This window comes from Heloderma suspectum, chromosome 5 (assembly GCF_057233095.1).
Source record: "Heloderma suspectum isolate Gila_16-S chromosome 5, 16-S_ref, whole genome shotgun sequence".
Classification (NCBI taxonomy): domain Eukaryota; kingdom Metazoa; phylum Chordata; class Lepidosauria; order Squamata; family Helodermatidae; genus Heloderma; species Heloderma suspectum.
Genome location: NC_139462.1, coordinates 131,598,765 through 131,619,409, shown reverse-complemented (window position 1 = coordinate 131,619,409; position 20,645 = coordinate 131,598,765). Strand labels below are relative to the sequence as shown.

Here is a 20,645-nt window from a genome sequence, read left to right as displayed (position 1 = left end):
ACCAGGGGTCTCCAGGCAGCAAAATACTATGACCTGCTTCACACATAACACTAAGCTGTGGTTTAGTTAACCCATGCTTTGTTGCCCTTACCCAAGGCTTGTCTGGCAGACAACTGAACTAACTGTGGTTTGTTTTCTCAATCCCTGGGTTGTTTCTCTCCTCCTTCACCCATGCTCGCTCTCTCTGTATCTCAAAATGCATTTGTGGTGCTGTAGCACTAGCATGTAGAGCAGCTGGTGTTTTTGACCACTCTTGCTTGCTGCCTCGGTAGCCTGGCAAAACAACCCATGCACAACCCATGGTTATAGATTCACACATAACAACAACCCAGGGTTTAAACAACCCAGAGTTCAAAACCAGACAACAAACCATGGGTTCTCTGTGACCCAGTTTGCATATAACAGGAAATCATGGGTTAATTAACCCACTATTTGCCCTGCATAAGCAGAGTGAGTGAGCATGCTGCCCCCTGCACACTCCTCACTTCTGCTTTTATTCAACAACCTATGGTTGATCATGTCATGCGAAGACAGAGCACTGGGGTTGCTTGGGGGCTAAACAACCCAGTGGTTAACCCATGGTTTGTTGCTGGGTTAACTGCTGGGTTGTTTAGCCCCTAACCAACCCAGTGCTCTGGGTTCACACATCACAAACAACCACCTGCGACCCAGCCAATCGTAGGTTGTTGATTAAAAGTGGAAGTGGTGGGAATGTGGAGGCAGCGAGCTTGCTCATTCACTCCCGCTCATCCCCACCAATTTGTGGATTAAATAACCCATGAATTGGTGTTATGTGCGAACCAGGTCTTTCTGTGTTGTTTGTTGTTAATAAACTATGGTTTACTAGCACAGCTGCATTCATACATCACTACAACCCAGAATTCAACAATCCATGGGTTAAATAAACCATGCTTTGGCGTTATGTGCAAACCACATCAATGTTTTCATAAAGGTAAGTAACAAGCATGTTAACAATAATGATGGGGAACACTTATGCTAATTTGCATCATCATCATCTTCGCATACACACTCTCTATAATCTTTAGAACAGTTTCATAAAGTGGGTGAGCATTATTATTCCTACACTGCAGAAGGGGACGTGGGGTGGGGTGGAGGGTGAGAGAGAAGCTTGCGAAAAGCCACCTGGTGAATTCATGAAAGAGGTGGGATTTGAACCAGGGGCTTCCTGATTCATGACTTGGTCTCTTAGCCACTAGCTACACAGGTTTGATACCTAGTACCACTTTAACGCTTTTTGATGGTTCAAACCACTTCACAGAGATTGCCTTACTGATCCTTGCAACAGCCCAAGTTCTAATAGCTGCTGCGGAAAGGGAGGGCTCCTGCTTACACTCGACTTGGGACTTTGAAGCTTGTGCACTCCAACACAAATGTGCATGGCTGTGCTGTGGGTGATCCCAGTTTTGGTTTGAGGGAACACACCACTATTTGTTAGTCAAGACCAAGCTTCCCCAGCCTCCACATGTTTTGATCTATAACTTCCAGTATTCCTGAGCATTGGCCACGCTGGCTGCGGCTGATGGGAACTGTACATCTGGAAGGCACCAGGCTGGGAAAAGCTGGTTTAGACTGCGTGCTCGCAATAGAAGCTTACAGTGAAGTGGCAGCAGTCTGCTCCTGCGTTTTTTACCTGATAAATAATCATATCTGTGAGGAAGATCCTCAGCCAAAGCCATGTTTCAGTCTTCCACGACACACAAATTCTTGTGAATTCTGCAAAATGAAGAAGTGGGTTATACGGAAATGTTGGGAAAACAGCTTTCAACCTTCTCTCCATGAGGCTTCATGAAGAGATGCATAAAAATCCACCTACATAAACTTGCTCCTGAATTCACTTTGGATCTTGTTCTTGAGTGAAGGACAAAAATATCTAATGCTAACATCATTCCTTTGGGAACTCACTTGTGTGTACTCAGAGAGATTCACAATGGCCCCTGCTCTAAAAGAGCACAGCTGCTGCTCATAATAGCAGTCGGTATAGTTTTCAGTTCGCTGGAATCACTAGGCTGGTAAACACACTGCTAAAGAAAACGTTCACTACTATCCTTATGAAGGCTTTCAGCAAGCCTCATCCAAGCGAAGACTCAAAAGCTGCTTGCCCAATTCCCTGCCAAAAGCACAAGACCTGGATCCAATATAAAGGAAATTATAATGTAAATTAAAAATACTACTGTCAGGACCTGCCTTCCCAGAGATGAGGCCCAGTTCACAGTAAAACCTTTTATTGTCATAATTCCAGTAAATAGGTTTACACCTTTACAGTCCCAAAAAGACCCACAGGTAAAACAGTTCACAAGATATGGATTGGACCAAGTTCCGGTCATGAGCACCAAAACAAAACCCCAAGCAGCTGTGGATCAAGCCGGCAGAATAAACTCCAATCCAATATGTCCGGAGAGTCCAAGACAAAGTGGGGAAGCTTTGCAGGTTATCCAAGTAGTGTTTCTAGCAAACTCTGCTACTAAAGGCTCTGGCTTAAATACAGGAGAGTGACCACAACAGATCAGTATCGGACATTCAATCCTGGCAGGGAAACCTGCCTCTTAGGCAATGGCGGCATCTCACAGGACGCCTCTGCTCTGCCCTCTTTAATTGAGGACACAGCGAAGGAGACAACCCTGAAGCTCCCTCTCCTGAAGAGACTTCCTCCTGCTGCCCTGCTCCCATGGAAGGCTCCCCTGGTCATGAGGCAGGGCCTTCATCAAGGCCAGGTCGACCACCTGTGGAATCAGGCCACACCACCGTCCTGCGCCTCCCCTGCTCCTGGCTGGCAAGCCAGCAGGAGGCCTCGTAGACCTGAGTTCTCAGGACTCTGTCTTCCCATGGTTGGGCCTGATTCTGTGGCACCCACTTCTGACTCAGAATCGGAGGCTGTAGCGCCCTCCAAGCTGGGGCAAGGGCTCACAGCTACAAGCATTCCCCAGCCCCAATATATGGCAAGGTAATGGAAAACACCAACAGCAACCCCAGTATAACAGCATGCAAATGTACTTACCTTTATCCAATGATTCCAATGAATGAAGAAGTTCCCAGCTCTCTCTAGCCAACCTAAAGCTCTCTTGTACTTCAATGGAGTTTGAAAGGTCTGCTGCATTTATCGTAATGAGCCTGCTTTTCCCCTTCCCAGAAGGATCCTCGTCATCAGAGCTCTACTCAAAAGTCAAGATAAAGAATAATAACTGACCTGCTAGAAATTAAAATTTCAGGAAAACCAAACTATAAAATCGGCACCACAGCAAATTTTTTAAAATAGTTACTCACCTGATTAGCGATAGGATGCATTGCCTTCAGACAAATGGCCAGGAAAAGTTTGAAAAAGTTGGTAGCTCTTTTGTAAGGTACAAATGACTTTGAAGGCTGGCTAGTAAAAATATTTATTTCCACTACTTTAAAGTGGCTAAATGTTTATACAACAGTCTAATTTAGGTACGCCAGGACCAAAAAGCCTTTGGTTTAACAAGAAAACTAGGAAGTGCTTACCAGTTAACTTCTACATCAAAAGCACAGAAATGGTAAATTCAGGAACCTGTCTCCATTTCTGCACCATGTAAGCAGTAAGCATGTTCTACAGCAGCCTTCTCCAACCTGGTGCCCTCCAGATGTGTTGGACCAACTTCCATCATTCCCAGTCAATGGTCATGCTGGGTAGAGATAATGGGAGTTGTAAACCAACACATCTGGAGAGCGCCAGGTTGAGAAAGGCTCTTCTACAGTCTAGCATAGGGCTGGTTCACACAATCAAACAAGCCACAGAGGCTTGTTTAAATTGGCGGCGTATGCCAGCAGATGCCAGGCATTATTAGCCTACTTACCCACCCAGGCACGACTTGTCATATCATTCGTATCCAGGAGGCATGGCCTGTTGTTGGGTTAATTTATTTGTTGGATTAACAACAGGCTGTGGGTTCATTTCCCCCCTCAAACAAGCTGAGCCTCCTGGGTTTGGGTGATACAAGCCATGCCTGGGTGGGTAATTAAGCTAATAAAAACTGGCATGTGCTTGCACACGTCCCGGCTTAAGTAGGGTGTGAGAAATCAGGTAGGCGTGACTGGCTGCCTCCCCACCCCACCTGAATGCAATTCCAGCATTCCCAAAGGAGGTGGGAGCTGGTTGCCAGGTGCAGCTAATAAGCCACAGCAGCAACAGGCAAGATAGAGGAACAGAGGAGGAGCCAGCACTGAGGAGCCTTGGCTGTGAGGCGAGGCAATGTACGGGCAGGTTTTCTGCTGGGGACCCTAATTGAGACTGGGAATACCTTTGAGAAAACTGTAGCCTCTGTATCTCTTGTTTAATGCCTAGCCGGAAAAATATTTAGCTTTCTCGAAAAACTGCGAGAGACTAAACATCTCTGGGAGGCATTATTGTTAGCAGCTTATCACATAAGGGTTAAATTAGGGTTACTTAACCCTCTTGTAAGCCACCCTCATCAGGTTCACATGACACGATAAGCCACAGCGACTCCCCGCTGTGGCTTGAATATTCACAAGGGCAGCTGGCATGTGCAGCAACCCACTGTGGCTTAAATAAGCTCAGGCTTGTAGCTGGGGGTGGATGCTAGCAGGGGCCTACCCCACCCCTAAAAAATGTCAAACAAATAATTAAATGTATTACAGAAACTTTAGAAAACCAACAGGAAAGCCTTTTTCTTCTTAAAGGTACAGATGCTATTACTGGGGGGTGATTCTGTGGTGGCCTCTGCCCATATATTCCTAATAGTACATGCAATTGAGGCTATGCCTCAGATGAAGGAATAGTTTGACTTCTGTGAACAGTTGTATGTATTTTTTTAAGAAGGGGCATGTCACTTATAAAGGCAGTTCTTTAAAATGCCTGTTGGTTCAACTAGACACTTGGATTCAGTTACAAGGCTAATATGTTTATACATTCAAACAAATAATTCCTTCTTTCCACACTCAAATAATCAGGGCATCTTCCCCTTCTGAAAATTTGTCATCTAAAAACTGAAGCTATAGGATTGCTCATTGAGATCAGTAGTGTTTCTTTTCCCTTTCCTCCCAGAGGAGGCATCCCCTCTTTTTCATAAAAAAGTTTTTTCATCCCACTTTTCTCTCCCGATCCCCTTGCAAAGTCAGTAATGTGAAGCACTTTTCACTTAAAAAAAATCTTAATGGTGCTATAGCACTAATCTGATGGAGCAGCTGAAGCTGCCTGAGGCATCCTGTTCCTGTTCTATTCCCCCCTCCATTGTACTGCTCCTACCTGATGTTTTCACTACTTTCTCCATCCTGTCAATCACTTGGTCAGTTTCATCCCTGCTCTTGTGGGCTGCTTCTCCCCCTTTAAATTTTTTTTTATCCATGGTATAGTGAACTGACCTTTTTTAAAAAAACAAAACAAAAACAGTGGTGATCAAAAAGGGGTAGTGATCAGAGCAGGGAGGGGGTCAGGACGGGCAGAGAAGATGGGTTCTGCCACGGAGGACCATGCTTTCCAATAAAGAAGGGGGTTCTTTATTTCTTCATGGTGCTATAATGCTATTCCACTACAGCAAAAGACCGATGAAAAAATTTTTTTAAGTCCATTTGCACAAATGGTTGGAACATGATTTTTTTTTTTAAGCAGGGAAACAGTGACAGAGCCTCCAAAGTGCCGTTTGAGCACCATCAGAAGGGCTGCCATTGGTGAGGGAGGCTTGAGGCAGTTTGCCTATGATCAGGAAGAGCAGCCACACCTATGATTGGGAAGAGCAGCAGAGGTTTTTGTGATTCTTGCCGAGCGACTCACTCACCACTTCCCTCCACCCATGATGGATTGTATGTCCCGGGTCCAGATGACATGCCAACCCATCGTGCGTAGAACAACTCCTACAACAAGCCATTGGTGGTTGTCTTAGCCTGTTTCAAAAGGTTAATCCACTCTGCGGGAAGCTGTCTGAGTTCAGATTATATACTAACCCATTGTGGGTTGTTCCAGATGACAACCCACAATGGGTTGGCATGCTGTGCAAACCTAGTCATAAGAATTTTTCAAAATTCTTAACTTTTTATTCTAACAACCAATCTTTTGCAAAGCTTACCTTAACCACTGGATGACACTCACATTATAAGGAGTTATTTACTGCTGAAGGAAGTACGCTCAGAGTTCGCAGCCACTTTCAAGTACAGTATCAAACAATGCATAAATTAAGTTTTATTCTCATTTGAATTCTGATGATTATCACAGAATGGAATTAAGGTGATGTAACAACATAACCACAACATTTTGATTCAGGTATTCATTGATCACACAACGTTTGCAATTTATCCTTCAGAACAAAAATGTATTCTTTCTAAATCAAAATATATTAGAATTCCAGAAGAAATAATATTTCAAATTAGCCTACCCCAAGCAGGTGCCCTCCAGATGTTTTGAAGTACAATTCCCATCAGCTCCAGCCAGTATGACCAATGGTCAGAGATGAAGGGAGCTGTTTTCCAAAACACCTGGATGGCACTAGTTTGGGGAAGCCTGTTCTAAATCCTGTGTCAAATCACGTCTCATTTATGTTAAGAATGAAAGGCATTACCATGGTTTTCTCTCTCCCTTCAGCAAGTTTCCGTTTTTTATGTATATGTCTGCTGCGCTCAATGTCTGTATCAACATAAACATTAGACACATCTTCTAGGAGAACCAGTGGAACTTGGTTTGGAGCATTTGGCCCTATGTTTAATATAAAAACGCTACTGTAAGCACAGTTGCAAATGCAAGAATACCATTAGAATCTGCTTCTAGCTACTAGAAAATCCCTTTCAGCAGCACAGTAAAAACATGCATAGCTGTATTCTTCTCTAGCTTGCCTATTAATGGACCAACAAGTGTATTCATAATCCCAAGCAAAAATGAAATTTCATTTTATGAGAACTCAACATGCGGGCTTTGATGCCAAATCCTCCTAAAAGTAACTTGGCAATTTTCACAGAAGGCTATATCCACAGATATGCTTACTTCTGAGCAAATGGCTCCTTGGCCAGCAACTTCAGGGCTAAATTTATCTATCAAGTGTAAAACTGACATACGGAGGGGATCACCACAAGTATATCTTTAAGCTATATAAAGACCACAGATATCATGCTTATACACAAACATATTAGCCTTGTTTTACATGATGAACTTTTGAAGCTAGCACAGGAGTCCTAGAAAGCCCCTCTTAAATACAGTTTAGAGATTAGGAATGGGCTGTATGATCACATGCTCCCTTCCCAGAAGAATTCCCCCTACCCTTGGGTGAAGGATACAATGGGTGGGCTGTGGTTAAGAAGTCTGTTAGACGTGGAACCTGGATAGCCTTAATGCTGATTAATAGCTGGACCAATGTCCCTTCACCACAGTTGGGGGGGGGGGATTCTGCACTTGCTCCTAACGTCTGTAATCCAGTGCCACCAATGCTCAGGCCAAACTACAAGTGGTGCTAAACCATCAGGAACCATGTCAGGGGGAGGGGGGTCTTAACAGCAGGTGCAGGGGGGCTCTGTTTTTCATCGGGGCTGCACTGCATGGGGAGGAGAGGTTTAATCCTCTCCTTCTCCCCCCAAAATCCTGATGAAAATTGCCCTACCTGTGCTGCTATTAGTCCTACACACACACACACACACACACACACACACAGCAGCTTTCATTAGCACCAACTGAAACGGTTCCCAATTATGCATTTAGTGTCACGTGTAGATTGGCCTGCAGAGTCTTTCAGACCAATCTTTTGTGCGCACAATTAAGTGTGCAGCTGTTATTCGTTTGTTCTGGGGGATTTTGGTGCCTTCCCTCAAGTCTACACTTTCTCAGCACTCAAACAGCAACATATCACAATTGCTAGGAAGATGCTCTTCTTCCCCCAAGTAAACAAAGTCATGACTAGTCTGGGTGCTGTGTGGGATGGGGCTGCATTATCATCCACATGAGCTATTGCTGAGGTGGTTTCTGTCATTACTGATCTTCTCATTAAGCAACCACTGACAAGCTCACAAGGAATCCAAGTTTGATACACAGTGACCCAGTTCGTACAGTAACCCAGTTCATACAATCAAAACAACCCACTGTAGCTTAAATAAGCCATAGTGGCTTGTTGTGAGCCACAGCGCATGCTGGGCACAATTTGCATAACACCACCCGACCATAGCTTATCATGTTGTCTGAACCCAGGCAGCATGGCTTGTGGAAGGGCTGAACAGCCCTCAAATAAGCCATGGGCTGTTGTTGGAGGCTTAAACAACCTTAAAACAAACCTACAATAGCCCATGGCTTGGGAGTTGCTCCACCCTCCAATAAGCCATGCTGCCCGGGTTCAGACGTCACGATAAGTTGCAGCCAAGCAGTGATTCTGAAAATTGTGCCTGGCACTCCCCACAGCTCACAACAAGCCACCGTGGCTTATTTTGATCATGTGAACTGGCCCAGTTTGATAAGAGGCCTGGTTTCTACACAATACCAGGCATATTAAAAGCAAACAAATTTAGGGTAGAGTGGGTTCCACATGTTTAGAATTACGTTTTAAGTGTAAGAACAACCATATGGAACCCCACATGAGCCCCTTTTTTAAGCATCTGGCGTCACTTTTAAACCAAGCCCTGCCCAAAAGCATCTCTAGCAAAGACTTGACACTGGTGCTGTTTGCACATTATGACAGCCCACCATTAATTTAACCACAGGGCTGTCGTGACATCTAACAACCCCTGCCACATGGATTTGCACGACACGACAAGCTATGGCAAACGAGATATCTGGCATGACGTGACAGCCCCCACAAGCACATTAAGCCAGGGCGGGCTGTCATGTCGTGCGAACCAGGTCACTGTAATGCTCAGGAGAAATGAAGCTTTCCAACAAACCTTGGAAGAGTGAAGGTTGGATGCTGCTGACATACTGGAATGCATTCTTGAAGAAGACCAGCATTGTGGAATACACCACTTGGGTCTTGTATTTTGCATGGGCTTCATTATCATAGTTACTTATGTATCTGCAGACATCTTTCATTTTCAGCAGTGTGTCACCAAAGCTTCTGCAGATACAAAACCACAAAGTTAGTGGGGTTTCTACTCTAATCTGAAAGCACAATAATGACACTGGCTTAAACCCTAAAATAAGTTCACAGAAGGATTTTTCCCACCTTCTCCCCGCCCCCAAACATAGGAACACAATGTGGGGGGCTGCTAGGGAAGCCCATGGGGGGGGGGGGAATCACGCAAACATGGGCAGAGGTCAGACCAATCTTGGACAACTTTCACACTCCCCAACAGCCCCCCCATGTCCTGTCTCATGTTGTTCAGGAGGGCCCCTACCCTCCAGATAAAGTTTTTGGGAGGAGCAAGTGGCTGCAGGAGAGAGGGGACAGGGATCTTTCCTCCCAAGGACTTCTTTAAGTGAACTTATCTTAGGATCCAAACCATTCCTCTTTTAGGCTGCAATCCTATGCACACTTGCTTTGGAGTTAACTTGAACTTAACAGAACTTGTAGGTGTGACTAGAGATGTAAAATTTCTGAAAATTTTGAGGCCATGGGGGAAAAAATGTGTTTTTTTCCGGGGGGGGGGGGGTGGAAAAATGGGAAATTATGGAAAATTTAAAAATAAGTGATATTAATTTTTTTGCATTCTTTACAGATCTAAAGTCACTTTCTTGCTTTAAGACAGCCAACCTGGGGTCCTCCAGATATTTTGGACTTTAGCTCCTATCAGCCTCAGGCAGCATGGCCAATGGTCAAGAATGCTAGGCGCTGTAGCCTAAAACATCTGGAGGGCACCAGGTTGGGGAGGGCTGCTTTAGGAACATGAAGCAGCCTTTCTGTTCCTAAATCACGTATGACTTAATTTGCTCATAAAACTATCATTATATTTTAAAACTTTTAAAAGTAAACTTAGTTAGTAAATTTGTAATTATTGTCTGAATAGATTAGAACGACATTAAATGACTGCTACAGTATCAGAAATACAGGACTGTATAGAACAAAACCCAAGCTGTCAAGAATGCACAGTGGTGACCAATGGTGTTGGGAAACTGAGCATAAATGTCTATCAATAAAATATACTTTAGATCAATAATTTTAATAAGGAATGAAAGAACTAACTATGCTGGGAATTTTACAGAGAGGATTAAAAAATATTTTTCCCAATGGCTTCATTATTTCCAAATATCTTACATCTCTAGTCTTTCTGTAAAAGTGTTCTTGTTACATAGTTTTAGAAATCATTTTGTGGGGAGTAAAGGCTGGGTAACACTATATAAATACTCTGTCTCAAATTTTAAAAGAAAACATTTCATAATCCAGAACTGTTCAATTTTCCAGATTTTGGGGGGGGGGGGATAAAAATGGTCCTTGGAAAAAAACAAAAACATGTTTTCTTCCAAATTTATCCAGTTGTTTTCTGGGCCTTCACATCTCTAAATATGACATTTGGTAAACACAAAGAAAAACAAGTGATCAACCACAATACGTGATCAAAAAGATTTATTACAGAAAGCATTGAAACTTTCAGGTCACGGTAAACCTTTTCTATTCAAAAAAAGGTACATGAAAAGTTCCTAAACAAAAAAAATGAATAACAATTGTGAAAGTAGGCCTGACTAGGCCTCGTAGTTTGGTTCAGGCGAGGTGCCTGATGGGATTGTGTGTGCGCGCGCGCGCGCGTGTGTGTGTGTGTGACCATGAGAAGGTAGTTATAATTTGCTCATAAGCAAGAAATTCCTAAGTAACTCATCCCTAAAGATAAGGAGGCCGCTGTGCTGATAAGAATGTGCTGAGTACTAACTGGTTTCTGAGCATGCGTAGTGTGTTTTTCTTTGTTCTCCAACTTTCAGTCTGTATAAATGCATCCTGTTTCCTTTAGGGCAGAGAGACACAGTTTCGTCCGTCTCTCCCACAGCTGTGATGTGCTTTAATAAATTTCTGACTGTTCAACCTAAGCTGCCTTGGATATTTCCTTAACAATATTTAAACAAGTATACAAATAACATTGCTTTGATCCAGAAAGGGAGATTTAAGCACTAAAGCAGCATTTCATATGCCTTGGCCTATCTAGGGGTGCATCCACGAAAAGATTTCCATCCATGCCCCACAGAACTGACTGGGCTAATCTTTTGATGCAGTGGGGATGGGCCTGCCCATCCAGAATATACCAGTAGCTGCCTATGACTACAGCTGTATTGGCACCGTTATCTCCAAACCAGGAGCAGTGCTGGTTGACATGCGCACAAGGGCAGTGCCCCGCTACCCCCAGGCCCCCCCATTACTTACTACACTCTGACATGATTCTTCTTTCTTCTAGTGTGCTGCCATTGCTGCCGCATGCTGCAAACTGTGCATGCCCTGAGCAGCAGCAGCTCCGTTCTCTCTCTCTCTCTTCCAGACTGGCTCACCTCACCAGGCAGCAACACGCCAAATGTGTGTGCGCACAAATGTTAAAAAAGATGGCCATTCCTGCTTCCGTGGAGGGCATCCTGGGGAAACGATCCCCGACACCTTCAAAGAAACTACAGGTGCTTCATTTTGCAATGTCATGTTTTTAACAGCTACTATGTCATTGTTTCTCATTTCCTTTATGTCTTAGAGAACAGCCATGTTGCATGGGTGGCTCCCTTTATTCCTTTAAAAGTTCCTCTGCCTTTGTTTCTGCATTACACCATGTTATGTCTTCAACTCGTATGCTGCATGGATTCATGGTTTTTGCTCCTCTGCCTTTGCTTCTCCAGCGCAATGGTGATCCCCTTGGCTCCACCTCTCCAGTGGCCCGCCTTCTACCCCCCCAGCCCCAGTAGTCACCAGCGATGACTGCTCCAAACAGTAGCCTTTAGAAAGGCTTTAGGATGAAAAAACTTGTGATGTTTCTTTTGTTCTGTGTGTTTTTGCAAGGACAATCAAGACAAAATTCATCAGGTCGCTTAACTAGATACATCCTAAGAAATAATAATTATGTCAAACCTTCTTGCGATGTCCATCTGCCATTCACATCTTACACCCACTATGGACAGTATCTTGAACACCCTTTCCCACGGATCTGTAATCTGAGATGATTTCTCAGTCAAGCCCTCTATTATGTATTTCTGAGAGCTTCGTTTACTGGGGGACACAAGATCAGATGTGTCCTGTGTACCTAGAAATCAATGAAAACAGCAACTTAGTTCATCACCAGAAATCAATCTAACACACTGCGCTTCCTTCAGTTAGGGCGCAATCCTATACAATATTTAGACAGAAACAAAGTCCTACAATTCCCAGCATGCCCAAAGCAGTATGGCTGGCTAGAGGGATGCTGCAAATTTTAGGACTTTTTTCTGCCTAAATATGCATAACACTGCGCCCTTAGTTTCTCTCCTATTCGCACCCTTTATACAGTCAGGGCCAGAAATACTGGAACAAGGATAACTGTTTTGGCAGTTGCCCTCTGTACACCACCACACTGAAGTTGAGAGGAAACACACCCAGATGGGAGTGAAGTCAGGACTTTCAGTGGCAATTCAAGGGGTGGGACAAAAGTGGGGTACTAACCATTCAGGAAGGACAGCCAGTGGCATATACCCCCCCCCCATCATTGGTGGCTCATTAGTAATGGAACAAATCAACATCATTTCAAACTTAAGGATCGCCTTTAATACCTGGATGAAAATCCTTTGCAGTCAATGACTGCCTGAAGTCTGGAACCCATGGACATGACCAAATGCTGAGTTCCTCCCTCGAGATGCTTTGCCAGGCCTTTACTGCAGCTGCCTTCAGCTGCTGCTTGTTTGTGGGTCTTTCTGCCTTCAGTCTTGTCTTCAGTAAGTGAAAAGCATGCTCTATTGGGTGAAGATCAGGTGATTGACTTGGCCATTGAAGAACATCCCACTTCTTTGCCTGGAGAAACTCCTGGGTAGCTTTTGCTGTATACTTTGGGTCATTATCCATCTGCAATATGAAGCGGCATCCTATCAGTTTGGCAGCATTCGGCTGAATCTGAGCAGAAAGTATAGCCCAATATACTTCAGAATTCATCCTGCTGCTTTTATCAGCAGTCAGGTCATCAATAAACACCAGTGATCCGGCTCCATTGGCAGCCATACATGCCCATGCCATAACACTGCCTCCAACATGTTTGACAGATGATGTGGTATGCTTTGGATCAGGAGCTGTTCCTTTCCTTCTCCATACTTTTCTCTTCCCATCATTCTGGTACAAGTTAATCTTGGTTTCATCAGTCCAAAGAATCTTATTCCAGAACTGGGCAGGTGTTTGCTGGCAAAGGCTAATCTGGCCTTTCTGTTCTTGAGCGTTACCAGTGGTTTGCACCTTGTTGTGAAGTCTCTGTATTTACATTCATAAAGCCGTCTCTTGACTGTAGATGTTGACAATGACATGCCTACCTCCTCAAGAGTGTTCTTGACCTGGCTAGATATTGTGAAAGGGTTCCTCTTCACCATGAGCAGAATTCTGCGGTCATCCACTTTAGTTGTCTTCCGTGGTCTTCCAGGCCTTTTGCTGTTGCTGAGCTTGCCAGTTAATTCCTTCTTTTTCAGGATGTTCCAAACTGTTGTATTGGCCACTCCCACTGTTTTTGCTATCTCTCCCATGGGTTTATTTTGTTTCCTCAGCGTAATGATGGCTTCCTTCACTCGCATGGACACCTCTTTGGACCTCATGTTGGGAGTTCCAGTGAACAGCTACCAAATGCAAATGTAAAACTCAGAACCACCTCCAGGCCTTTTATCTGCTTGATTGGTCATGGGGTACACAGGAAACAGGCCACACCTGGCCATGCAGCTGCTTGTCAGCCATTCGTTCCATTACTTATGAGCCACCAATGATGGGGGAGGGGTATATGCCACTAGCTGTCCTTCCTGAATGGTTAGTGCCCCACTTTTGTCCAACCCCTTGAATTACAGCTGAAAGTCCTGACTTCACTCCCATCTGGGTGTGTTTCCTTTCAACTTCAATGTGGTGGTGTACCGAGGCCAACTGCCAAAATCCCTTGATCCGATATTTCTGGCCCTAACTGCATATACATCATATATTGCAGAAAATGGCCACCCTTTGTGCTTGGCCATGTTTAATTGGATCTAAAATGGTGAAACAGGACAAATACAGAGTAGAAAAACACTACTGTGACAAAAGTCCTGGATCCTGAACAAGCTTCTCATCTTTACCTTCCAAGACTTTCATTGCCTTATCTCTCCACTCTTATGTTCCAACACATCTCTGCCTGTCATCTTCACTTGCCTACTCTAACCAACCTCAGCTGTCCAAGGGGTTCCTGTTATCTCAAATAACAGTCCATCCTTTCTCCCTTTCAGTCTCTTATGAATGGATCTGCTCTTCGGAAAGTCTCTGTGGTGGCTTTGATGGAACTACCTAGTTCCCATACCCTACTGTAATTAAGCCAAAGTACATGTAATTCTAATAATTGCATATTCTTCCCCCCTTTAACCCTTCTATTCCACTCCCCTTCCTCTGTTGTCTCCCTTGTGTTCTATTCTAGATTGTAAGAACTATGCAGCAGAGAACTGTCTCATTCCTTTTGAATGGGCCTCAAAGGGTCATATGCACCTGGTCATGTGCATGGCCTAGTATATTAGTTTGCTTGAGACTAGATGGTGAACATTTTTCCAGGGCGTGCGAATTTAAACAAGTTTGCTGATTAGCTGCTAAAACCATAGAACCATAGTCTATGCTTCCAACATAAGGATGGGAGAGTTAAAAAACAAACTTTCTAAAAGAGCTATTGAAGTACTACTTAAAAGCTTAAAATGTAAGCAAAATCTGACTTAAGAAAGAGCACCCGGAAGCAACTTTTAAGATATTTGTTTATTTCATGCTGCAATTCTACACTTAATTATCTGCAATTAATCCCCATTGAACTCAATGGAACTTACTTCTGAATAGATACACAAAGGATTGCACTGTAACTCTCTTAAAATGTGTCACTGAAAACACACAGAAAGATTGCCTATGTGACTGTTCTTAAGGGTTGGAAAGTGTGGAGAGGGAGAGAAACCAAACTGCTACAACCAAACAGATGAGCTCCTCAGTAAATCACAGTCCAAAACCCCACACTCTCCCTTGCAAGATACCACATATTGTTTCTGAAGTACATAATCCCTTTCCTAATTTGGTACTGCATTTGGCTCCAGTGGTTTTACCTTGGTACTGGTTTTCTGTCTGTGCAGATCTAGTCACGTAGTTAATATAAAATTCTGCAGCTTTATTCAGGTACTTGTATAACAGGTTGGCAGGGAGCCGTACATCAGGGTTGTTAATTATTAGGGGAAGGACATCACAGACTAAAAAAAGATACAAAAAGAATCAGATTAGGTTTATCAGTTGCCCTGACAACATATCATATTTAACACGGCAAACTGTGCAGGCCTTTTTGACTTAAGCAGACAGAGCAGTTAGTGACAAGCTGCTTTGAGACTCACCTATGCAAATATATGCAGATTTAATCAATTAAAAGGTTGACAACCAACCAACTAAGGTTTCTTTAATTGGGAGTTTTCTTTAACAACAGCTATCCTTTATGGGATTAGATCCTACTATGGCTATGCCATAATGAGCCACATACAAGTATTCCAAGCAGCTGCAGGAATTTTGTTTTATTGCAACACCATTGGCGTTGTATTCTGGCACAGTGAATGAACTCTCCCTTTAAGAGCAATTCAGTTTCTAGAGACCCAATGACCCCCATCTTCCCTTGGACTAGAAGAAACCCTGCTGCAGGCTTTTGTCTAGAGTTCTGCCAGAGAACTATATAATAAACCTGTTACATTACTAACAGTCTAAATCAATAGTCAAGATTTGACTGATAAGATTTGACTAATGAGGCCTGACTTTTGAGAAGAGCAATTGCTTTCTTGGTGTATTTTCAAACTCCAGCAAACCACAAACATACATCTTAGAACTGGAAGGCCAACCAGAAAATAAGAATCTAACTCAAATTTGGTTTTGGACAACAAATTTGGACATCAAATCAACATTTTGGACAATTTTCCATGAGAATTATTTCCTGCACTTGCTTAGATTGTGTGCATGTGTGCGCACACAAGCATGCACGCGCTACATTCAACTTTGCATTTGTGACCAGAACATAATAAACTGGTTGCTGAATACGAATTGCCATGGTTAAACGGCTTCAGAACCCTGTATTGCTACTCCACATGAGTAACTGAAGCAAATGTATGCAAAATAAGGGAAATGATATGAATATGTTTTCTGTTTTTGTTGTAGACTTAGAATTCTGACACTTTTCTTTAGCATAAAGTATACACAGCCCTAAAAATAAACTGAAGAAGCCACCAATATTGTTTCTTCACCTGCCTCCAATCACAAGGTGTTATCAAGTAAATTTAGGAAAAGCTACCATGGCTAACCCAAATCAGGTCTACTAATGAGTAAAAACTTGTAAGTCCCATACAACTCAATGGGCTTACTTCTGAGTAGACATGTATAGGTTTGTTCAGTGGGACTTATTTCACATTAAGTGTGTTTAGGATTGCAGCCCAAGCTAATGACATACCGCACATGCCATTTTCTTCCAAGCCTTTATTGAGTAAAATAAGTAATAATAATTGCCTTTATAGACTTAAGTGCAGCATATGACAGTGTGGAGACATGGACTACTTTATAAATTAATAGAAGTAACCTCAACTGAAAAATTATCCGACTTATTGATAATATGCTTGTTGGAAAAACTTTCACTGTGACTATAGGAGAGGATACCAGCGTCCTTAAAATTTTAAACAACGGACTACCACAAGGCTCGGTTCTTGCACCTCTCCTTTTCAATCTATACATAGCTGACATACCACACATAAAGTCTAGGAAGTTTGGCTACGCGGATGATTGGGCTATAGCCACACAACAGAAATCCTTTGAGACAACTGAAGATGTCCTCACTTCCAATCTAGACATATTGGAGAAATATTTTCATAAGTGGAGGTTACAGCCCAATCCAACAAAGACAGAAGTAACGTGCTTCCACCTTTGTAATAGATCAGCAGGCAAAGAGCTCAATGTTCAATTTAAGGGAAACCAGCTCAATCACAACATGCATCCCAAATATCTTGGGGTTACACTGGATAGGACACTTTCTTATAAAGAACACCTGATGAAGACTGCTGCCAAACTGAGAAGTAGAAATAACATTCTACACAAATTGTGCAGCACTAGCTGGGGATCGACAGCGGATATGCTGAGAATGACTGCACTCAGTCTGGTTTACTCAGCAGCGGAGTACCGTTCCCCAGTGTGGCTTAACAGTCCGTACACGGGAAAGATCGATACACAACTGCATGAGTCAATGCGCATCGTTAGTGGGACAATATGACCTACTCCCACATACTGGCTGCCTGTTTTGAGCCACATACCACCTCTGGATGTAAGATGAAAGAGTGCCCTTCTTCAAGAATATCAGAAGATTATTGACAATCTCCAGCTACCAAAATTAAATGATGTAACCAACTTGGAGCGAAATAGGCTAAGATCGAGACATCCAGCCATTTCTACTGCTAAAGCTCTTCTAGAAGATGATTTTAATATCCACAACATGTGGAAACAACATTGGCTGGGAAACTGTCCTCCACCATGCCAACGCTTGCCCTGCATCTTGAAAAAACGACCTGGATTTGACCAGCCCCATGCAATATGGACAACCTTGAACCGAATTTGCACGGGTCATGGTAGATGTGCAGATGCTCTTTATAAATGGGGCAAAATAACATCATCAAATTGTGATTGTGGGGCTGAAAAACAAACTATTCAACACATAGTGACAGAGTCAAAACCGAGCCTACAATGGAGACTGCTGATTTCCTGGCTGTGACAACTGAAGCAAAAAGCTATATCTGTAACCTAGATATACATTTGTGATCTTCCTGTCTATATTTTATATTTCATATTATGCTCTATATTTTTATTGTAACGCGATGTGAATGTGCCATACAATAAATAAATAAATAAATAAATAAAATGAGTAAAATAAAAAAATAGATCTTATACTGAACCCAGTAGTGGGTGCCAGACTAGTGATAACTAAGCATTGGAAGGAAAAAGGCACACCTGCAGTGGATGAATGGTTAAAGGCACAATCCTATGCATGTTTAGACAGAAAAAAGTCCTACAACTCCCAGCATGCCCCAGCCAGCCATGCTGGGGCATGGTGGGAGTTGCAGGACCTTTTCAGACTAAACATGTATAGGATTGCACCCTAAGAGAGTTTCAGTTATTGTAATTAGATAGGGCTGTCATCTAATTAAAGAAATCTCAGTTAATCATACATGTTTTAATTGATCTGATATTTAACTGATTAAATCTAAATCACTTTGCATATGAAAAAACAAGTTCTAAAGAAAAATGCACACTTTCTTTTCCGATAATGTATGCCAGTGTTTCAGCTGGCATCATCTAAGAAGAGGCATTGTCCTCTGTCACACAGGAGGAAATGTCTAAGATTGTGCTTGCCATCCGCAGCTTTTATAAGTACTTGTATTAGAAAATTAAAATCCGCTAATTGATCAACTGAGGCACCTTTTCAGTCAATCACAATTTTTCTTCATTGATTAACCAATTAATTGACTAACCAGTTAAGGGCACAATCCTGTGTATGTTTGGAGAGAAAAAAGTCTTATAGCTCCCATGTTGGCTGCGCCTTACATGCTGCAGCTCTAATTCCATCAAAATCAATGCATTAGATACAAATTACTCAGAGGGAGCAATCCTATGGCCACTAGACACTATCTAGAGGGCCATAGGATTTTTCCATTTCCGGGAACCAACGTCAGAGTTCTGGTTTCAAACTCAGTTCCCAGAAACCATGCTCTCCTCCCCCACCCCCTCATGGCCAGTGTTGTTCTTTCCAAGCCAGCTTCTTGTCCGTGCTCGGAAATGGAGGGTGGAGAAGGCAAAAAGAGGGCAGTCCCGGGGGGCGGGAGGAGACAGTGGAAGCCACCTTACTATGCACCATGCAGCCTCCCCCACTCCTGCTCTGAAGTCCCCAGCTAAGCCAAAAATGCAGGGCGACTGGAGCATGGAGGAAAGGATTGCCTCCGTGCTCTGGCCACCCTGCATTGGATGGGCTGACATCTATCTCCATAGGATTGCGCCCTTAGAAGACATTATCTGTGCAGAATTGGTCTCCTTATTTCATACTGGATCTCTAGATAGAAAATGAATAATCTATTCTTACCAAATAATTTTCTAAAGCAATTGACAGGTGATTCTTGGTCTTCAATATTTTCTGCTTCTAATAATGTTTCTCCAAGGCCCACCTTTGCAAAATTTAAATACAATTAAGATCTGGTTGTTATTCTTTCAGGGTGTTTTCCAGAACGTTTGCAATATACTGAACAAAGAAAATTAATGCCTTCCTTTATCACCATGCCCAACTGCCCAGAAAAAAAAGGGTAGGGATGGTGACAAGGGAAATGAGTGTTTGCAAAGTGGGTATTTTGAAAACAATGTACAGTCTGCAGCTCTGTTATCATATTACCAGCAGTACATGTTATGCTTGGGAACAGCAATTTTTAAAAAACAGTCAGAATGCCTTTATTCATAAATCAGCAAATTGTGTTTCCATCTTTTAAAGTAAGAAGAAAGGACAATATGCAGAAGCAATAAAATTTAACGTATTATCTCAATTCAGCATCAAGAGGACTTGTTCCTCTGCATCCACCAATTGCTTTGCGGTTCTAATTAATTTTAACATGGAATGGCCCAAAGATCATGGAGAACTCCGAACAGGCTGGATACAGATTTACATGCATGCAAATGGGCTGGTGGAAGTAGTCTTTCCGACACCCTCCTGAACATGGCAGCCCACTGAAAATGCTACACAGAGGGTCAGGCGAGCCTATAGAATCGAGCAGGTTTTCATGGGGGCCGTGGGGAGAGGCACCTTCCATGGGGACCAAAACTGGGCAGAGGCACCTTCCATGAGTTCTGCTCAGTTCACAGAAGGTGCCTCTATCCATTTTTTGGAGATGCCCCATATCCCTCAGCCCCCTCACCACAGCCTATACATTCAGCAGCACCCCTTGAGCCTCTGTGTAGCATTTTCAGGGGGCTTCTTTGGAGAGGAGGGGGCAGAGCTGTCTGCTTCTGCCAGCCCAGATGTACACTCCTAAATCTGGATCCAACCCAATGTCTTTAACATTTTGTTTCAAAGTTATGCTTTTGGCACCATCCTACCCATCTGCACAGTCATCTACAGGTATGGCAGAGTACATGTACAATAATTTTGTAAAGCTTCATAACATCCTAAGGAACAAATGAACAAGTATTTGCAATATAAAGAATCTTCGCTCCCTTACCCCGTGCTGAACCACAGTCTCGGGGAAACGTCGCAAAAGCAGGAGCAACATTTCAGCCCGTTCTAATGTATTGAAGCACTGCTCTGTGGCTTTCAGTAACATTTCACACTGAACACGACCTGGAAGGGTCTCAAATAAACCTGTGTGGGGAAAGAGGACAATGCACCAAACAATCTATTCAAAAGTGGGGTGCAGATAGGAAAGAAGGAAATAAAAGTTTGGGTGGAGAGCAGAGTAGGAGAATAACAGACACAAAAATCTGAGCGGGATGACAAATCGGCTAGGTCTTTTCCTTCTGTGAACAGGTTACATATGAGGCTTTCTCACCTCCCCCTTCCCTGTGCCCCACAAAGTTTGCTCC

General features: G+C 43.1%; 1 protein-coding gene across 8 annotated transcripts in view; it reads right to left on the bottom strand.

Annotated features, from left to right (window-relative positions):
• The window catches only part of INTS10 (integrator complex subunit 10), a 44,570-nt gene that overhangs the window by 16,611 nt on the left and 7,314 nt on the right, over nt 1-20,645 (bottom strand). For all 8 annotated transcript variants that reach the window (XR_014792229.1, XM_084857488.1, XM_084857489.1 and 5 more), the window contains 8 exons: nt 20,285-20,424; nt 19,162-19,243; nt 15,122-15,262; nt 11,931-12,102; nt 8,845-9,014; nt 6,549-6,682; nt 3,017-3,170; nt 1,652-1,734 (listed from right to left, as the gene is read on the bottom strand). Coding sequence is in view for 7 of the 8 variants with exons in the window: in XM_084857488.1 (XP_084713614.1) it covers nt 1,652-1,734; nt 3,017-3,170; nt 6,549-6,682; nt 8,845-9,014; nt 11,931-12,102; nt 15,122-15,262; nt 19,162-19,243; nt 20,285-20,424 (1,076 nt within the window). In the remaining variant the exon portion in view is untranslated. The remainder of the gene's footprint in view (nt 1-1,651; nt 1,735-3,016; nt 3,171-6,548; nt 6,683-8,844; nt 9,015-11,930; nt 12,103-15,121; nt 15,263-19,161; nt 19,244-20,284; nt 20,425-20,645) is intronic.